The sequence below is a fragment of the Leuresthes tenuis genome, unplaced genomic scaffold, assembly GCF_036924035.1.
Source record: "Leuresthes tenuis unplaced genomic scaffold, fLeuTen1.0.hap1 SCAF_3, whole genome shotgun sequence".
Lineage (NCBI taxonomy): Eukaryota > Metazoa > Chordata > Actinopteri > Atheriniformes > Atherinopsidae > Leuresthes > Leuresthes tenuis.
In genome coordinates this window covers 18,838,453-18,857,869 of record NW_027325357.1, presented here as the reverse complement: position 1 = coordinate 18,857,869, position 19,417 = coordinate 18,838,453, and the positions used below count along the sequence as shown (strand labels likewise).

At 38.3% G+C, this 19,417-nt stretch overlaps 1 protein-coding gene across 4 annotated transcripts in view; it reads right to left on the bottom strand.

The window, feature by feature from the left end:
* Positions 1 to 6,020: 6,020 nt before the first annotated feature.
* Positions 6,021 to 19,417, bottom strand: part of scn8ab (sodium channel, voltage gated, type VIII, alpha subunit b) — a 46,627-nt gene continuing 33,230 nt past the window's right edge. For all 4 annotated transcript variants that reach the window (XM_072382314.1, XM_072382316.1, XM_072382313.1 and 1 more), the window contains exons 21-28: positions 18,955 to 19,128; positions 16,055 to 16,177; positions 13,866 to 14,150; positions 13,725 to 13,778; positions 13,491 to 13,628; positions 13,191 to 13,295; positions 12,807 to 13,077; positions 6,021 to 11,546 (exon numbers count right to left, since the gene is read on the bottom strand). In XM_072382314.1, the coding sequence (XP_072238415.1) occupies positions 10,381 to 11,546; positions 12,807 to 13,077; positions 13,191 to 13,295; positions 13,491 to 13,628; positions 13,725 to 13,778; positions 13,866 to 14,150; positions 16,055 to 16,177; positions 18,955 to 19,128 (2,316 nt within the window). In that variant the 3' untranslated portion in view covers positions 6,021 to 10,380. The remainder of the gene's footprint in view (positions 11,547 to 12,806; positions 13,078 to 13,190; positions 13,296 to 13,490; positions 13,629 to 13,724; positions 13,779 to 13,865; positions 14,151 to 16,054; positions 16,178 to 18,954; positions 19,129 to 19,417) is intronic.

Below are 19,417 nucleotides of genomic sequence, written 5' to 3'. Positions count from 1 at the left end.
CATGAAATATTCACCAATTGTGTGTGCTGTCAGGAGATATAGGCAGTTTACAGTCTAAACCCTCTGTACCCCTCACATTGTAGCTTAGTAGTTCCTCAGTGCCAGCCCCTAGAAACTGTGCCCATTATATGACAGGAGAATAGATCCCCATTTGATAGTGAGACTTATACTAAAAAGCTACGTCTGAAATTCAGTGTGAAGAAAAAGTGTTGTGATGCCACTTTTGGAGCTAGTTAACCTTCTCAGGATGTGATACATTGTGAAAAAAGGACCTCATCAATCAAAGCTTAAAAATATCCTGAAGAAAAAAAATGACAGATGTTCAGCGAATAATAATATAAATGTATCCCCAAATTTTCACATTTTTAAGCGCTTAGCTACCGCAAATGAATGCTCTTCAATGCCATACAAAGAACTTGCTCCACAGTAACCTACGGATTTGCTTTTATGTTGTTACCCTGATTCAGTGAAGGATGTGAAGCCAAAGTTAAACGTCAGGTGATATCTTTGTAACTCAGTTTTACTTTTGTTGTATCTTGTACATTCTCTGTAACCATTTCTACCTCATTTTGAAGACATTGTACATGGAAGTATTTATTTCATGTAATTTTCATATGCCAGTTCAAGCAGAAATGTTTTTTCTAATCTTGATCTGTTATAGTCTACCTCACTAAAGACTATTGTGTCATGGAAATGAAGATATACCAAAAAAAAAAAAAAGAAACTTCCTTGACTTTGTCTTTTTGTCTGTAAAAATGTAATGTTCTTAACTCTCCCTGAATAAGACTGAACAAAAATACAAAAATTTGTTGCAGAATTGGTGTTTCGTCCGCTTAAATCACGCTGACTTATCTTATTGCAGCCTGGCAGTGACAAAATGCCTTAGTGTGAAATACAGCTCACGTTTGTATTTCAGGTTTTTACCTAGGTTCAGCTTTCTTTTAGTGACCCACAACTGAGCAGAAAAAATGGAGAGAGAGAATATTTTCGTGGAGATTATCATCTTAATGTCTTTTTCCATCAAAATATTGTTCATTTTATCAAATTTATATCTTAAACGGTATTCATTTTTGGAATGTCTTCTCGTTACACCTTTCTCAATTACCTATAATTTCAAAACTATTTTCATTATAAAATCGTTCTTTATAGATTTTTGTTTTATTTGTATGTGATTACACGATTCTTATTTATTCGTCATCACTCAAGCTGTGATCATACAGTAGCCGGATCTTTGATGGCCCACCTCATATCTTAAAGTCTTTATATTACTGTGATATTTTCCTTATTTCTGACTATTATGTGATAAAACTTTCTTAAAATAACCATATGTGCCAATAACCATATATTATTTGAGTTAACTCCGTTTGTCTGTAAACAATAAGTCAGAACAGGTTAAACAGGTTAAAGTGTTAACTATTTTAATTGGCAGATGACAACAATTCAATGGGAAAAAGATATATAAATGTATGCACATATACTTTTATAATAAATTAACTAATGAACTAATGTTCTTTAAAGGTAAGGAAAATTACTTTTATGCTGTGTCAACTATCTTACATGTCCTTATCATTATCATCACTTGAATCATATTATCGCATTGAAAAAAATCTTTAGAAAAAGAGAGAACTGCCAAATTGAGTTAATTGATTTTACAGTGCTGTTCAAAAGCATTGAACCAGTCCTCATTTCTTTATATTTTATTTCCAATGAATCAGACTGTTTTGTAATACTTTAAAGTGGTCTTAAGCAACAAGAAAATGCTAAGGTGTGCCATGTTACACAAGAACTGGACTGGAAATCAGTAGCAACAGGTTTTGAGTGGTCATTATGGAAGCAGTGTGTGATCATGTTGACAGAACTGAACAAACTGCAGTCAACGTCCACAGAAGAGCTGTGAAATGTCCTTCGAGAACTATTTCTTGAGATTTATTCAGTTACAAGAAAGCTTGTCTGAGAGGGATCAGGCTGTGTTAAAAAGGTGGTCATACCAAATATTGACTTATATTCTCCTTAGAATTGTACAAATTCAATTTTCTGCCATCTTTACTGTATTTCCATTTATGTTTGCTCGATTTAAATAAATCACTGTACCTATTACTTACAATATATAATAAAAGACAGGTAGCTCAAGACTACAGCATATCACTTGTGAGTGAATTAAATCAGTGTAGCCTATCTCAGGTGTAATGCATGTGTGCCTCTGGGTCATGAGATGCTTTAGAGGATATTGTTACTGGACCCAAATGCTTTCCCTTTTAACTCATGTTTAGCTTTAATACTTTCAATTTAATTAGCTGTATTAAGAATTAAAAACCTCGGCTCACTTTGATTCTGATCTATGGCTACCTTGCTGAGTTTTTTGTGTCTCAGCCTTAGGATCGTCCCACTGCAGCAGGTGCATCAGTGCTGAAAACAAGCGCAGCAGTGACACCTACAGGCTGTTTTTTAAGTTTAAAACAAACTGCAACAGCAATACTACCACTACTTCAAATAACAATAACGATAGCGATAAAAACAACTGTGAACATAAGCTTAATGGACATTCAGATAGATAGACATAAATATGGTTGTTAAATATCATCAAAATTATGTAAAAAAAATGCATGGCAACAATTGAATAAACATTAATACAAGTAGACCTTTCCAATTGTATATATACATACATACATATATACATAAACATATATGTTTAAATGCATATTTTTTCCTTTCTGACAATGTATTTTAATATAGGTAGATCTTTTATATATTTTCTAAGGTTCCTTTCGAGATTTCCTTCAGGCTGATTCAGTGGGAACTATATTTATTTCCAAATGTCCAGACTTATCTATTAGGTGGACAGTTGGGGAGTAAATGGTGAAACAAGCACGAATCCTTAAGTAGGATAAGTAAGAATACCATTAGGGATGGAACAAATTGCTGCTGATCTTCACTATCAATTCCTGCAGAGTAATCAATGATGAAATGAACATTGGCACAAATAAGCAAAATGGAGCTGCCATGCTATGGACCACCTTTACAGAACAGAATTTGTTCTTTAAAATGGGAGAAGACTTTGAAAGTAGTACTGCAACCCGACTGACAGTTTAAGCGGGTATATAAAATGGATGGCTTTACAAACAGTAAGGCCACAACCAGGATTTTAACCGGGAACCACTTATTTAAGGTGGTGGTGGTGCTAACCACCACACCACATCATCACCATAAACATCACCAAGTCTGTCAGCTTAAAAAAAATCCAAATTTGAAAAAATAAATGCCCCTGAATCAATTCTAAATTACTGTGAGGGCTGCTCATTTTTGTCTGGGAAGCTAACAGACTGAGGCATAACTGTGACATAATTGTAGCTAAAGTAGCTTTAACTGAGTTAAATTAAACAAGACAGAAATATGCTTGGTGATTAATTTGATAATTATTTTTCTATTAATTTCACGGTGAAATTAAAGCCAAGTATCTGTAAGAAATGACATGACTTCCAGATTTTATTGGACTACATAAATCTACAGTCAGCCAGATTGTGTACAAATGGAGGAAATCTATGACTCCCCTGGGTTTCCACAGTGATTAACTAACAGATATCACTGTGTAAGCAAGGTGTGTAACAACATTCATGGCCATATAGTGACACAAGGTAATCTATAGAAATGTGAAGGCCTGTCTTGATGTTTTGTGTTAAAAAAAAAGAGCAAAACATCAGCAGCACACTGAACAACAGTGGTTTGTTTGGCAGGGCTACCAAGATAAAGCAATGCATAAAAATTGTTGAGTGAAAAAACAAAGAATTACACACCATTGTATGGTTTTCTTTTAACATTTAATAATTCTGTTGTGTCCAGTTAATATATTTGGGTTGTGTCAACATAACCTTCACTGTAACAAAAGAACGTTATCTATATTACTTATGTTGTGTTGAATTAATGTAAATAGACACAACTGAAACAACAAGAAAAACCTTATTCCATCTGTGAAACACTGTGTTGGTGGTATCATTCTTCTTTTTTTCTTTCTTTGTATTTTTCTGGATATTGCTCAGTATAACTACACTTCCCATCCCTTTTACTGATGTGACAGTAAGTTCCTCGTTATACCAGTGGATACTGGAAAATGAAATATTTTTGTCATGAACTGAAATGGCCAAGTCAAGGTTCTGATCTTGATTTTCCACAGTTTTTGGGAGGTCCACAAATACAGCCTATGGTTGCAGTTATGTACTGAGGATGGGCTGAAATATTTTGTGAAGGACTGATTAACAGTTATCATGCAATGGCATGATAACTGGCACAGCTGAAGCGTTTCACAACAATTAGTTATTTCCTTTCGTTCCCACCAGAGGGTGGCAGAAAGCTGTGAGATGTAATTTCAAGGACTCCTCTCAAGTCTGGTGGGGACATTTCAGCAATAAACACAGTATTTAACAGTTATCTGCAGACATCATCAGGCTGAAAAACAAAAAAACAGAGGGGACAGAGTGTGATACGCAGTACGAGTGTACTGCTATCCTCTGTGACAATGTAGAGCGACAAACCAGGGATGAAAAGGGCTCTGAAGACATGAATGTGTCACATTTTTTCATTTTGGCAAAACTGGTGCCTTATCAGTCATAGATGGAAAAAGGTGACCTTCTCAACTTTTAAACCCCTGCATGTTAGGCTCATGCCCCCATGCATGAGCACAGATGGTCTGATCCTCTATGGCACGCTAGAAGAGACTTGACACAGAAACCGAGAGAGTATTGCACGTGCTAAATGGACAAAGACAACCACCCGGATACTTGATCACAGCGATGCAGATTGCACTCCTACCTTAAAGAGATACAATCTTTGCTTTCCTGTACCTCCTACACACAAATACACATGGTCTCCCCTTTTCCTTCACAAACCTGCTCCCACCTTGTACCACTGGACAGATCTTACTTGTGTCCCACTTAATCCATGTCCTACCTCTGCAGCTAAACCCTGCAATTCAGATAGATGCATCCAGGACAGAAACATAAAGACACAAAACAAAGTATGTGTATGGAGCAGCGAATATCTATAAAGGAAAACAACACATTTAGAGAAGGTCAGGGTGAAAATGAGCATTTCTAGCTAATTTAAAAAAACAACAACAACTAAAATTAGCTTCATTTCAACTAACAGACCAAAATTATCAAAAACGATCTCAGGTGAAATACCATCTAATCATGAATGTTTTAAAATCATGCCATACACTGCTCAGAAACACAGTGTGAAGATATTGTTGAATTAACCACACAAAATAAATGGTGCAATTCGAATAGTGGAAGCATCGCTTGTAGGGAGCTGAAGGGTAAATCTGTAGCAGTGTTCCTGCTTTGAATCGTGTGAGCCTCTGTTCATTGTTCTCATTACTTCTCTTCTTCCTGAAGTAGCTCACTCTCCCTCTGTGAGCTGTGGGTAAGGAGGTGCTTTACAGTGCACTGTACAGTCTGAGCCTGTTGGGAACATGCTGCTGACTCAGCCCAGGCCACTGCATTCATCTATCTGCACTGCAGTGCTGTCTCTGCTTACCCCCCCCACCCCCACCCCTCGCAGTCCTCCCTCATTCAGTGCACCACACATACAGGAGGGGGGTGAAACACTCATGCACATACACCTGCAGTCTTAGTACTGTTGCACCATGACACACCCAAAAAAAAAGTCATTTTTACTCAGGTGTTGGTAAAAAACAATGTAATTTGGGCATTTCTGTAATTCAATTGCGCTGCTGTTTGCAAACCTGAACACAATGTAGGTTTGTCAAGCAGCTCTGTCTCTGCACATCCCCGTGTTGTGCGGCTTAAAAACATTCCTTGTCATGTTTGTTACTTACCTAAATTTTACAAAGAACAGTGACAAAAGGACCTTATTCATAGTGATGTCTCAATTCAAAGTGTATCCATTTAAGACCTCACATTTATCAAATAGCAACTAAACCATCTGTTCTCAGATAGGGTGGGACATATTCTATATGAACCTCACGCCATTCATTCTTTAACCAAAAATGACACCAGCCAGAGGGATAACTGGAAGGCTGCTTTATTGTTTGGAAATAGATTCGTGCTCAAATGAAGACATTCTTTCACTGTTTGTCATTTAAATGTCCCATGTGGTTGTGCAACACATGTCCTCTTTCTGACTGTATTAGTGGCAAGAGATAATGACAGTCAAAAAATTTTTTTTCTTTTTTTTTTTTTTTCAGTTAACCTATTTTCAAAGAAAAGAAATTTATCTCAGTCATGCTACAAAAGAATGGCCTCATATACCGACTGGTAACCAACATTTGGAAATGAACAAAAGTGTAAAACAGAAGGCAAGCTGTTCTCTTACTAGCACACGAGCCAGTAAACAGATCACACAGACAGAGCACTTACTACATGACTCTACATGATGTTAGTCCAGACAGTCTAATCTAGGTGGTGAGTTTTCAGTTTGAGTTCATTTTAAACTCAAAGTACAATTTCTATCGTGCTCCATTTTGATTCACTCCATGGGTGCTGAGATCCTCATTGCTGATTTTATTGATCGACTAAATAGAAAGCTAAAAAGGCACGTGCCGTTAAGAGATATTGCACCATAAAACAAACACACAGACAGTTAAGACAACTAACCTTTAAATCATTAGATATATCATATTGAAAGTGACAGCAAAATTAAAGATCAACTCCAAACTGCAGCAGTGTGTAAGGGGGAGATGTGAAAGGTTCGAGCTGCAGCAAGCAAAAGTTTGTCACACAAAGTGAGCTGTGGCTCATACCGGGGCACACTGGCTAACCAGCAGTTGCTTGCAAAAGGCTCTGAGCATGAGTGTGTGTCTGTCAGCATCTGTTTGTCTTTGTGTTTACAACATAGGAAACTAGGGGGGAGACATCTTCACACAGGTACAAAAGGGTATGCTGGTAGTGCAATCCTCTCACCAAGGCAGGCTCCACAATTCTCAGCAAGCAGCCAGTACAACACCATGCATTGTACGCCGGTAACCAGTATGCAGAAGTCCTGGGCAGGCCAGAGTTTTGGTTATTCTCTGAACATACCACACAAAGAAAGAAGCATGATCAGTCACACTCTGTGGTTCTGGCTTCATCTCAATGCAAGAAGTGGACAGGAGAGTTGAGTTACAGACATTTTTCTAATGTATATATATACTATATATATATATGTATGGAAGAATATATATATAATATATATATATGTAATATAACTCTGTATATGCACGTATTGATTTATACAGTTTTAAATACAATTTCTGCTCTTTAATATAGACTCTTTTTGCTTGCTTCCCTCTTTTTTTGTGAAAAGTGACTAAAAAAAAATCTACTCCATCTAACAATGCGTCACAGCCTAACAAGTGTGACAAGGGGTGTCAGCTGGAAGCCATTCTATTTATGGTTATTAATATTTAGTGTTAGATTAATAGCTGTAGTTTTTTTAGGTAATCCTGTATTTACAAAAAAACTACACATGCTGTTAAAATAATATATTACATTATTTATAGTTTCTTAAAAAGTCCAGTCTTAGCTTTTGCAGTTTGTGCCCTATAGAACATAGCCTGAATGTCTTTTTTACCAAATGAATGAATGGGTAGCCTTTTTTTTTCTTGCTTTTTTTTTCCCTGTAAAACAATTCTTGTATCTGTGGATATCCTGCTGGAGAAAATGGACGGCAGTAGCTTTTATACTTTTCATTCAGAGTTTTATTTGGTTCAAGTTAACACCCACACTGATTTTGGAGATCTCATGCAGCAAATGGACCATGGAAAGTTGAAAACGGATGATGGAGTTGTTCATAAACAGGAAAGTGACATCACTGCACAACAGGAAGTGCAAAAGCTCTGGTGTGGTGCTTAGGCTCACAGTACCATAAGAATGCATCCAGTGCTCTGTTGGGTATTTGGTATTTGTTTTGCAGGAGAGCAGTATGAGCAAAAATGGCAAATGAGAAGCTCAGAGCACTTATTATTAACTCCTGAAATTTGGGGCCTATCCACGGAGCATTACACTTCTGTGTGTGTGCTGCTTAAACCAACATATCCCAATTCACTTTCATGACATCTCCTCACAGTGTTTCCTGCATCTGTGTTTGCTAACAGGGTGAACATTATTGGTTTGTTTACTGAAATTTATCGAGGCCAGACTTCAGTCCATAATGACAAAGCCAAAAATGGAATCCGCTATCAATATAAGTGTCGCCCATTACAAGCAAGCGCAATGTTGCTGTTTCATTGAGATGACTCTAGCCCTATAGTTCTAAGCATCATAAGCAGGAAGCACTAAACTGGCCCCTGACTGGGTGGCTGTCAGATAGGGACAGCCAGCCGAGATCATTGTCCACCAGCATGGCATAAAACAAAAGTGTAAAACATGATTTCATAAATACTCCCATCACATTCACTTGCATTTTGTTGCAGAGCTCATAATAGTACATCTATAATATCTCCTGAGAAAAAGGGATGAATTTTCAAGCATTGCATACATTTCTAGGGTCTTTCTGTCTAATAACGACAGCAAAAAAACAGAATGGGCACCCAGTCCCACTCCATGGACAAAGGGCAACAAGGGATAACAAGGCAGATCTCTTTGGCTTCTCCACATACAATGTTCTCGTCACCCATTCATAAATTTGAGTTTCTAGCTTCAACAGGACACCACTAACACCTGGCGATTATATTCCAGCACAAGACCGCTTCCCTCTTGGCTTGATGTGGCTTATAAAACTGTGTGATATAAGACTCACCACTCACCAAAAACATGGAAATTACATAAGGGAGGAAAACAAACAGACAAAAAAAGAAAGAAAACAACAAAAACACAGATTTACATTTACACGTAGGTAAATAGGTTACAGGAAATCAAATAAAGTAAAGGAAGAATTCCATCTTTTCTCAGCCCTTTCAGAAAGGTCTAACCACCCACAGAGAAACATCAAGAAATAGGAAGGAGTTTGCCAAACCTGTGAAATCCCCACATACCACTGACAATTGGACTCCCAAGATGCCTGCTCACACAAAAAAGGCAGATGGTATGGAATATCACATAGGTGCATACAAATGATAAACACAAGCTTTTTAGCTTCAAACTGTTGCGCCCTTGAAAACATATCAGTCCAAATGAACAAACATCTCAGTCCAAAGATACACGCAGGTATATTTTTCTTTACCTTACACACAAATCCCCAGAGCAGCAAAGAATGTGTTTGCATTTCACTTATTGATCGACTGTGGCGGTATTATGAGCTTCATTCTTCTGTCTACCGAGGCATCATTTAAACATCTGAAATGTGTGGAGTGATGAGCTAAAAATTTGATCTATTTTAAATGATCAACCTGCATATCACTTTTCATCGTTGAACAAATTACTGTGAACTTTCAAATTTTGACCATGTCTTGATCGTACCGTCGAGCCACCGTCGTGGTCTGAGTATTAGTGTCTTGTGGACTATGATAATTCATGCAAGATTTCTGATCAAAACATGCCATCATGCAAGTCATTTCTATGCATTGAACAAGCACAATTATTTATGTATTTGTTTGGAAAGTTTTCGGAGTAAATGTAAGCCCTTGGCCCAAGTTGACCCCATAATAAACAGAGACCCTTTACCAATTTGGTGTGAAAGCCCATGTAAAAAAAAAGCATTTTGATGTGGGTATAACAAAGATAAAATGAGTACAGGAGTTGAGTGGCATGGGCAAACTGTTGAATATTGTTCTTTTTTATAAGTTTGCATTTTTGCTGCTCAAATAAACAATTTCTAGCTTGAAGAAAACGAAAAGTACTGTCAACACTCAGTTGTTTTTGTCTTTCTTTCACTCACCAGTCAACCTTCTAGTTGTTCAAAGAGTGAGTGTGTCATTTGCTCTCTTATATATTGCAGTTCTAAATGACACAGAAACTCTAAGTTACTGCTTTAAGAGGACACTTCTTCAGCATCAAGCAGCATCCTTTCTTTAACAATACTGTCTTCCAGAGGAATCCATTACTTGCATCCAGCCGCTGGATTCCTGTTTTTCATTCCACCACTTGGTGTAGAGTTACTTGTCTTATCTGTAGACCAGTGGTACGTGAGTCCCAGATATATTTCCTTGTCTGATTTCATGTCCTTTTGTTGAGATCAGTAGTCTAGATACAACAATGCCACACAGTATGCTGATTATGTTTGGTTTGACTAAAGTTCACGAGTCCTCGAGTTGTCACAGACCGAACTGCTTCCCTCCGCATCAGTATAGGAATGAAGTCTGTAAACAAAATTATTTGAATACTATTTTTTCTGACTTGCAAATGAAATAATCTGTACATCGGTGTGGGTGAGTTGAGTTCCCTCTCGCTTTGCTTGAAGTTACATTACTATAATCTTTATTGTTATTACTGTGATTATTTATCCACTGCCCTAACATTTAGATTCCCTGATGTCTTTTTGGTTTCTTCCTTTCTCTTTCCTCCCTCCCTTGCCCTCATTGTTGTCATCCTGTTTCTCCTTGTCAGGTTTGGTTACACTGTCATAAGAGGGCAGGGAGGCAGTTGATGGAGTGCCCTCCTTCTTTTCTTGTTCCTGATTGTTACCACCATTTTCCACTTTGTTATTGGCTGGTTTGCGCTTACAGACAAAACCCCGCCGGGCCAGGTAGGAACGGTAGGCCCTCTGAATGATTCTGGCAGACACGTCCTCCTGCTTGCGCCTCAGAGTGGTGGTAATTGGTTCATAAGAGACCTTGGAAGGATTGGCTGCCACGAAACGCTCCTCCATTTGTTGCCTCAGCATGTCCAACTCACCACTGTCACCCAGCACACGCTTGGTGAAGGCGAACAGGATGTCCAGACAGTGGATGCGGTCTCCACTCACCATAGGCATGTCCATTGCGATCAGCTCAATAGTGTTTGGCTTGGGGACACGGAGTGGGTGTTCAAGTGCATCAGCAAAGTCTGAAAGCTTGGCATAGGTGATGAACTGGGAGGCATCCGGGTCAAACTTCTCCCAAATTTCATAAAAGGTCTCAAAGTCGTCCTCACTGAGTGGGTCGGCACTTTCCTCTGTGGCCACACTGAAGTTCTCCAGGATGATGGCAATATACATGTTGACCACAATTAGGAAAGAAATGATGATGTACATAACAAAGAAGAAGATGCCGACAGATGGGTTGCCACAGTCTCCAGTGGAAGGAGTGCCAGCGTTCTCCAAAAGGGGGTCACAGTCTGGAGGATAGTTTAGGATGGGCAGCAGCAGGCCGTCCCAGCCAGCTGATGTGGTGATCATAAACAGGATGATCATGCTGTTCCCAAAGGTCTCAAAATTGTACATGTCATCAATTCCAGCCCCGTGTTTCACATAGCCAAAGTTGGACATGCCAAAGATGGAGAAAATGAACATAACCAGGAAAAGCAGAAGGCCAATGTTGAACAAGGCAGGAAGTGACATCATGAGGGCAAACAGCAGAGTTCTGATTCCTTTAGCACCCTTGATGAGACGCAGGATTCTGCCGATACGTGCTAGACGAATCACCCTGAATAGCGTTGGTGACACAAAGTATTTCTCAATCAGTTCAGCCAGAAACATTCCTGCAATCAAAAGGAAGAAAGGAGACAGCATATATTTGGTTAAGATAAAGGAAATATTACTAAAATGTTGCCCACAGACAGCTTTACTTCATTCACACACAGTTAAAACAAGCAAGACCAGCACAAATTACAAATCAAATTACAATTCAAGCGGAATTAAATTAAAGATGACGCAGTCCCTAAATATTTTAAACAAGATAACATTAAAATTCCTCTCTTTTAAGATAACAAAAAAGAAAAGGCAGAGGCATTGTCATTACCTAGTAACATTCCCCTTGGCAAGCATCAGAGCTTGTAAATGCTTTCTGTATTAAACGAAGAGTTTTCAGTTCTTGTTGGGAGAATGTTCATTCATTCCTTCTGCAATTTTTGGGTCATCTTGCTCTTTTAGTGTCTTTTTTTGGGGGATTTTATGGTGTGTTTAGGATTCATATATCTGTCAGGTGAGCCATTCTCTCTTCATCTTGGTGTGATGACTGTATCCAGAAATTGTTGGTGTTTATTAAAATCTTGTTGCCTTTACGAGTGATATGTTTCTCTGTTCTACTGACTGCAACACAAACCTAAATGATGATCGATCCACCCCTGTGCTTTACAGTTGGAGAGGTACTAGTTTCATGAAACACAAACCTTTTTTTTCTATCTCCAAACAACTTTGCTCATCGTGTCCAAAACAATCCATTATCATTTTAACAAGCTTCACCAGCTCGGTGGGCATCATGTACTTTAATTTTCGTAGTCCATGGTTGCTAATTGTTGGTACAACATTTAAGAAGTCAAACTTTGAGACTGGCCTTTCCTCATTATGGTCTAAGACCTTGGAAAAAGTTATATGAGAGCACAAATCTCCAAGGGCACCCAAACAATATCATAAAATGCAATAATAATTAAATAGCCTTGTTTAGAATATGGGAAATGATGTTAACTTTACCCCATAAAAGATCAAATCATTTTACATTCATTTAACTATTCATGATAGAGGAGATTGCGTCTTTTACCATGAATAGAGCACCACAATAGAATTTGCATGCACCGAATCTGTATCAGGAAAGCAGCAGCATATTTCAGACAAGTGCCTCAAAACCAGAATGACATGTATAGTGTCATATCAGTTAAAATATTTTCTGTTCATTTGTCCTCTTAACCATCTCTATGTGCTGTGTCATTCAAGCCTATTTACATGGGAACTACCTGAACAGCATCTAATCAAGCTGTCTCACACTTTACTCTGTATGCACAGATACCCTTCTGAATACTTGCCCACAATTGAAAGGATGACCACAACCACGTCGAAGATGTTCCAGCCATTGGTGAAGTAATAGTGACGCAGCGCAAAGAGCTTCAGTAAAAACTCGCCAGTGAAGACCACAATGAAGACAAAGTTGACCCAGTAAAGCACAACCTCTGTCTCATCTGACTGGTCGTCTGTCTCCACCATCATAGTGACCATATTGAGGCAAATAAGAATCATAATGGAGATGTCGAAGACCTGCTGCGTCACAAAGTCAAACACCATGCCTTGGATTTTGTTCTGTGGAGAAAGTGACAGCGTGGATTGGTTTATGTTTGGAGTCGTTTTTTCTTATCTTTAAGAAATGAAAAACTAGAAACTTCTTTAGTGGTGATGAGAGCAATAGTATTTACCTGGGGCCTGGGTATTGGTTTTTGTGGTTTCTTTGACCCTAGTTTTTTCATGGCATTGTAGTATTTCTTTTGTTCTTCTGTCATGAAAATATCCTGACCTCCAAAGTAAAGGACAAAAACAACATGGTTACAATCTTCCCAAATTTGGACCCCTTGTTCTCAGGCTCATCCTAGTTTTATCGACATTACACTGTGTTCAACAAGCCACTAGCATCTGTTATCATTGATCAGATTCTAAGCTTGAAGGGATAACATGATATTTTTGGTAATACAGGTGAAAGTGAGGAAAATAAATCTTATCTTTTTCTTCTGTTGGTTGAAGTTATCGATGATGACACCAATGAAGAGGTTTAACGTGAAGAAGGAGCCAAAAATGATAAATATGACAAAATAGATGTACATGTATAAGTTGTCCTCATAGAGGGGCTGATCCTCCACCTGTAAAGTGGCAAAAACAAAAATATGTTAACGTCTGTAGTGAAAGATATTCTGGAAGTTATAGACTGTCAGACATCAAATCCGCAAAAATCCTACCCTTCTAGAATCTATTGCTGCATACATAATGTCCATCCAGCCTTTGAATGTTGCCTGTGAGGTGAGCAGTCACAATGTAAGAGAACACACATGACATTAGCAGAGCAAAACAAGTGTATATCTACAAAGAAGACTCCTTACCACTTGTAAGAGCGCCAGGTATCCAGCACCCACATTGTCAAAATTGATCTTGACATTTTTCCATCTGACTTCTGTGAAATTTTGCTGAATGAGTGCCAAGCACTGGGTTTTGTTGTTCACTTCATCTGGGTGAAAGTACTCCTCAGCCGTCTCATTGAAACAGTAATAATACTTCCCAGCAAACAAGTTGACACCCATGATGCTGAAGATGAGCCAGAAGATGAGACACACCAGCAGCACATTCATAATAGAGGGAATTGCGCCCACCAAGGCGTTCACTACAACCTGAAGAGAGCAGTGAGGAAACAAAAGTGTGACTTTGCGATCACACACCAGCTGCACAGATGTTCACTCACGAGAACATCAACACACACTAAGATAGAAATGCACACTCTTTCCCTCCATATCAGAGGCTCAACTTGTGTTACTTGATTCCTTTATACAGGTTAAAGATCAACATGAAAACTACAAGGGAGTGTGACAATACTCAGCAGGACACAAAAAAACAGTCAATGTCCAACTGTGATTCAGATTCAGTTTTTTCTCTCCTATTGAGAAACTCTAAAAAGCTAAATGTGTACTGAAGTAAGTACATTTTGGTGTACACCTTTGGCTTAAAAAAACAAACATACAAATGTCTGAAAATGGTTGCAGCAATGCAGTATCTTTCAATTCTTCAGGCCATATGCCACTTTTTATACATTCTCACTTATAAATTTGCAGAGTAAGATTGAAGATCCTTTGAGGCTTTACACCTTTCATCATATCCGCGCAATGGTTGAGATTTTTTACGGGTCTGTGTGTTAAAGAAGTACATTTAACTGCATCCTCCAGTCTTCACTTGTAACTAATTACAAATTTCACATTGGAATGTATTGTCCCACAACATATTGTTACACTCCTGTAAAATGTCATTGTCATAAAACTGGATGTCTTAACATTGCACCAAAGCTTGTATGAAAGAATTATATGAATTCCACTACAAATTAGAGTAAGGATATGAGCATTTACTGGGCCCTTATTGGGAGGAGACAAAATTAATGTGCATTTCCACACACAGAGGTGCTATGGAAACAGAAAACCAAATAAACCAAAACCATGTAGACAAACATCAAATGTCAAAATTCTTTGTTGACATTCTAGCGTTCTTTCTAATATCATAGTATAGAGACAATGCGCTTATGCGATAAGTTAACATTACTGCAAAACTGTGATAATAAAAATGATGAGAATCACTGAGGAGTGATGAGCAAGGATGGCAGGGGAGGGGGTTATGCAACCAGAAGTTTGTTGATCTTCCAGTGTGACAATGCCAAAGCCAAACTGTGGTAAGATCAGATAACAGGACACTTGAGGCAGAGCAAAAGTCAGAAGATGCTGAGCCTAGACACGAAAAAAATATTTTTTTCTTTTTTTCTGCCCTACAACAACCAGAGGCTGATCCGACCCATCACACGTTTAAGTGACACTCAGAAGTGAACTATCTTATTATTGTGGGAAGATAAATTTTCTCTCAGCTTTTTCAGGCAAAATTCAGTGCAGATTCCTTGACTTTCAGTGAAAATTCTACACACACTACTAAAGTGTGTGTACATGGTTAAATGAAAGTGAACAAACTTTTTAGCGACCATGTGCACAGATTTCCATATCTGTTCATTTGTCCCTCATGTGACAGCAGGGGCACTCTGCACCTCAGGAACACTTAAACAGATAGTGGTCGTCTTGCACAGATTGCATTTCAGTCAATAATAACCCTGTCCTGTGGTTCAGGTTGAAATACTTAGGTGTGACAGTTCATACCATCCTCTGGTTGTTTCTCAGCTGGCACTGAACAGCTGAGAGCTGAGTTTTTATTGAAATGTGCTGCATCATTCAGGTAGAGAGAGTAGTTAGACTTTAGTTTTGGGTAATATTCTTAATGGATAAGTCATTGCTAGTAGCCTTAACTAAATTTATCATATATGAAATGAAATATGATAAATCAAATCAGATGCATTACGACCATCTGAGATGATCTGCGTCCATGCAAAAAAAGCTTCTCACTGATTAAAGGGGCTACTAGAAAAATTTCCCCCCAGCCTTCAGAGAGATATTAAAGATTTCTTTTATACTGCCATCTCTAGCATGCGTTAATGCTTTTATTTACTTGGCATGCAAAAATACCAGCTGTCTGGTGTCTTAGGTCTTACCCTCATCCCTTCAAAACGTGACAGGGCCCTGAGGGGTCTCAAGGCTCTCAGTGTCCTGAGAGATTTAATCGGGCCTAGATCGGAGTAGCCCAAAGCATTAGCTATAAGGCTGACTATAGACACCTACACAGATAGGGACAGAGGGAGAAGGAAAGACAGAAGCAAAGAAAGAAAGAGCCCACACAGTTAGAGGGGATATAGAGAGAAAGGCGGACCCTATGTCAGCTGTAAGGGTGGCTGAATGATTACATTTAGATAAGTACAAAAAAGATTTATGTGTAAGAATATTTCTAAAACATAAAGGTTAAACAAGGTTATTACAGAATACAGAGGTCAATAAAGTGCACCCTGTTTTTAAAATGTGTTTGCACTTGTTTGTGTTTGGTTTAGTTTGGCAAGCCAGTCTAGCATGATAACCAGCTTAACAGCACGGTGAGCACACCTGGAAAGAAACTTGTGGTTGACACAGTGAGAGGAAGAGAAGAGAGTCAAACGAAGGGATAAATTAGAGGAGAGATGTGTTCACAAACACTAAATCAATGTGACACAATAATATACACACAGTACACAGTACGAAACAGTACAGTTTCCACACCAGAGGGCGTTTTACTTAAAGAGGGGAGAGAAAACCCAGGAGGTTGAGGACAACTTTCAGGGTTAGAAGAGAGGATAACCTGTGAAAGTAGGAGCCCCACCACAGCACACAAACCTTACCCTGGACCCCCACACACCGACCTCTCAGTCCCTCTCGACAGCTGCACAATGTCTCTCTTAACTTAAAGAGAGACACAGTTATAGGCACCTGCTGTGAGAGAGAGGACAGGTCAGTATTAGGGTAGAGGATGAAGTTATCTTCACAATAAACTAAGATTTTTATTGATCTGAGAGTTCATGTTGGAGAATCAGGAATCAGAATCTGTTTTTTCTTTCGGAATTTATAACCATCTATATGTATGACGTAGACCTCAACAAAGGAGGACAGTAAGATATTGTCTCCATTTCTGTTTGAGAGGCGAGGATTTGAATCCGTGATTATTCTGTTCCAGTTCAACTTCTTTAATTTTCTATCTCAAACGTTTAATTTTATTCTTTTTTTCTGGTGAAAAGAAAGTAATTTTAATCTGACACAGAAACCCCCAAAAGGTAAAGAATATTTGGGGGGGGGGTCAGAACAGCAATGTTTAATTATTGCCAACTTCACTGTGAACTATGGGCAATTCCTTCAAGTCTGCAGAAGTGTGGATTATCATCAGAGAATGATGGTGCCATAGAGTTAAACCACTCCTGCAATGAAGGATTTGCTGATAAGACACCCCTGAAAAGCAGGGACTTTTTTTTTTAGTAACTTGGAGGAGTTTGGGCCAACAGTGGTTAACTGTATATCGTTATCCTGTACAAGGCTTTTATGGGCGGTTTCAGTGGGCTTAGAGTGGCCATCAGGGCATCTTTTTGTTTGACTGAATTTCCTTGTTTGATCTCTCACTATTGTGAAAGTATAAAAGGATAGAACAGCAGTTATAAAAAATATTTAGCCACTAATTATAAAGGGCATTAGATTGGCAAGAAAAGCAATGAACGGACAAACAAACAGACACATATACAGACAGAGAGGCTCATTCTTCTGAGAAGAGAATGAATACATTTTAGAAAATGTCCAAAGAAGTGATTCAAATGATTTTTAAAACAATTTTAAACTAAACAGGTAGTTTGTCAAGAAAAAAATCAGACATTTATAAAGTTAATTCACAAAGCTTTATAGTAGAGAGGACTTGATTTCTTATCGACAATCCCTTATTCAGCAATTCAGAGGTTTTTTTTCAGATAGTTTTGCTTGAAATAACAGAAACAAAATAGTGGGCTTTGCTGTACGCACAGTAGTCAGTCATTTATTAATCCACAAGGCTTTTTCTCTGTTTTTCTCAGAACAGGTGATCTCTAAAGCCACAACATCTCTTCCATAAACTTCTTCTTCACTGCATGACAACACCACAAAAAGTTAAGAACACTGTTAAACAACATGTGACCCACAAAAGTATCACTTCCTCAATTTTCCCTTTTCAAATAAAGGTGGAGAAAAAAATCTCAAGTAAGAAAAACATCATGCACAAATGGCAGAAAAGGACATATCTTATGTGAGCTACAGTAATTCTCAAGTGTGGAAAAAACTGCAGGCACTTGGAAATATACTAGGGTTTAAAGATATTAACTCTGTCTGCGATGCTGTAGTGTATCTAAGCCATGGCACTGATATGGAGCAGAGTGAGGAAGCATTCCTTGTTTGTATTAACCATTAATGTCACGTAGAATCTAAATTCCTATGGCTGCTGGTGTTTCTACAGAATGCCAACTGAAAATAGAAAATGTTTTTCAGGCCATGACCCGATAAGAACTATATTGTACTCCAGCTTTTAGATCAAGGGATAGACGAGTCTATCCCTGACTGACCCTGACTGATTTGATCAACGTCTGCAAAAAAGAGACAGACAAAAAATTAATTCATGTTTCCCCATTCATAATAGATTAGTTACAACTCTGGAGAGTTGATGCTGTGGCCCTTTTTTTGATCAGATTTCATTATTGATGTTATTGTCATAAAACGAGCCACTTTATCTAAGACACTTTGTTTCATGGGACAAGCTGAAAACTGAGTGACAAATATCCGATTACACAAGAAATCTAGCATCTAGCACTATTTTGCGTTTCTGTTAGTTTCAATGTTACAGCAGCTGCTTACAACAAAATAATGTTTCTTCCATATGCTCTGGAAATGTTACTGCACAGTCTTGCTTGATGCTTAAATGGACTTGTGAGGCTTTCTGCGAAATCCGTGTATTGCTTTTGATGCTGTGGTCTTAAAACACATAATTTGTACGTAAACAACAGAATGCACGTATACTTACATCCACAATGAAGAAGTCTAACCAGCACCAGGCATTTGTGAAGTACTTGACAAAGCCATAAGCCACCCATTTTAGCAACATCTCCAGGATGAAGATATAGGTGAAAACCCGATCTGCGTACTCCAGAATGATGCGGACAGTCTTCCTCTGTTCAATGTAAACATCCTCAAAGGCCTAAAGAGTAGTGAAGAGGCATGAAACAAACAGTGGACAGTGATTAAATTATGACATATGCCTCACTACACTTAACTATTTACTTGCATTAAAAATGTGTTGAATCTATAGCAACCAAGAAAGGAGTTTTTGAAAGAAAGGTGTCACACTTTTGGATCTCCTCTTATATCCCATTTACTTTATCTTTGAGAATGCGTTCTGTACATAGTTAAAGAAGAAGTAGTTGATGACTGACAGGTCCCTCCATATCCTCCATATCCATTCTTCAGCACATAAGTGTTCACATTTG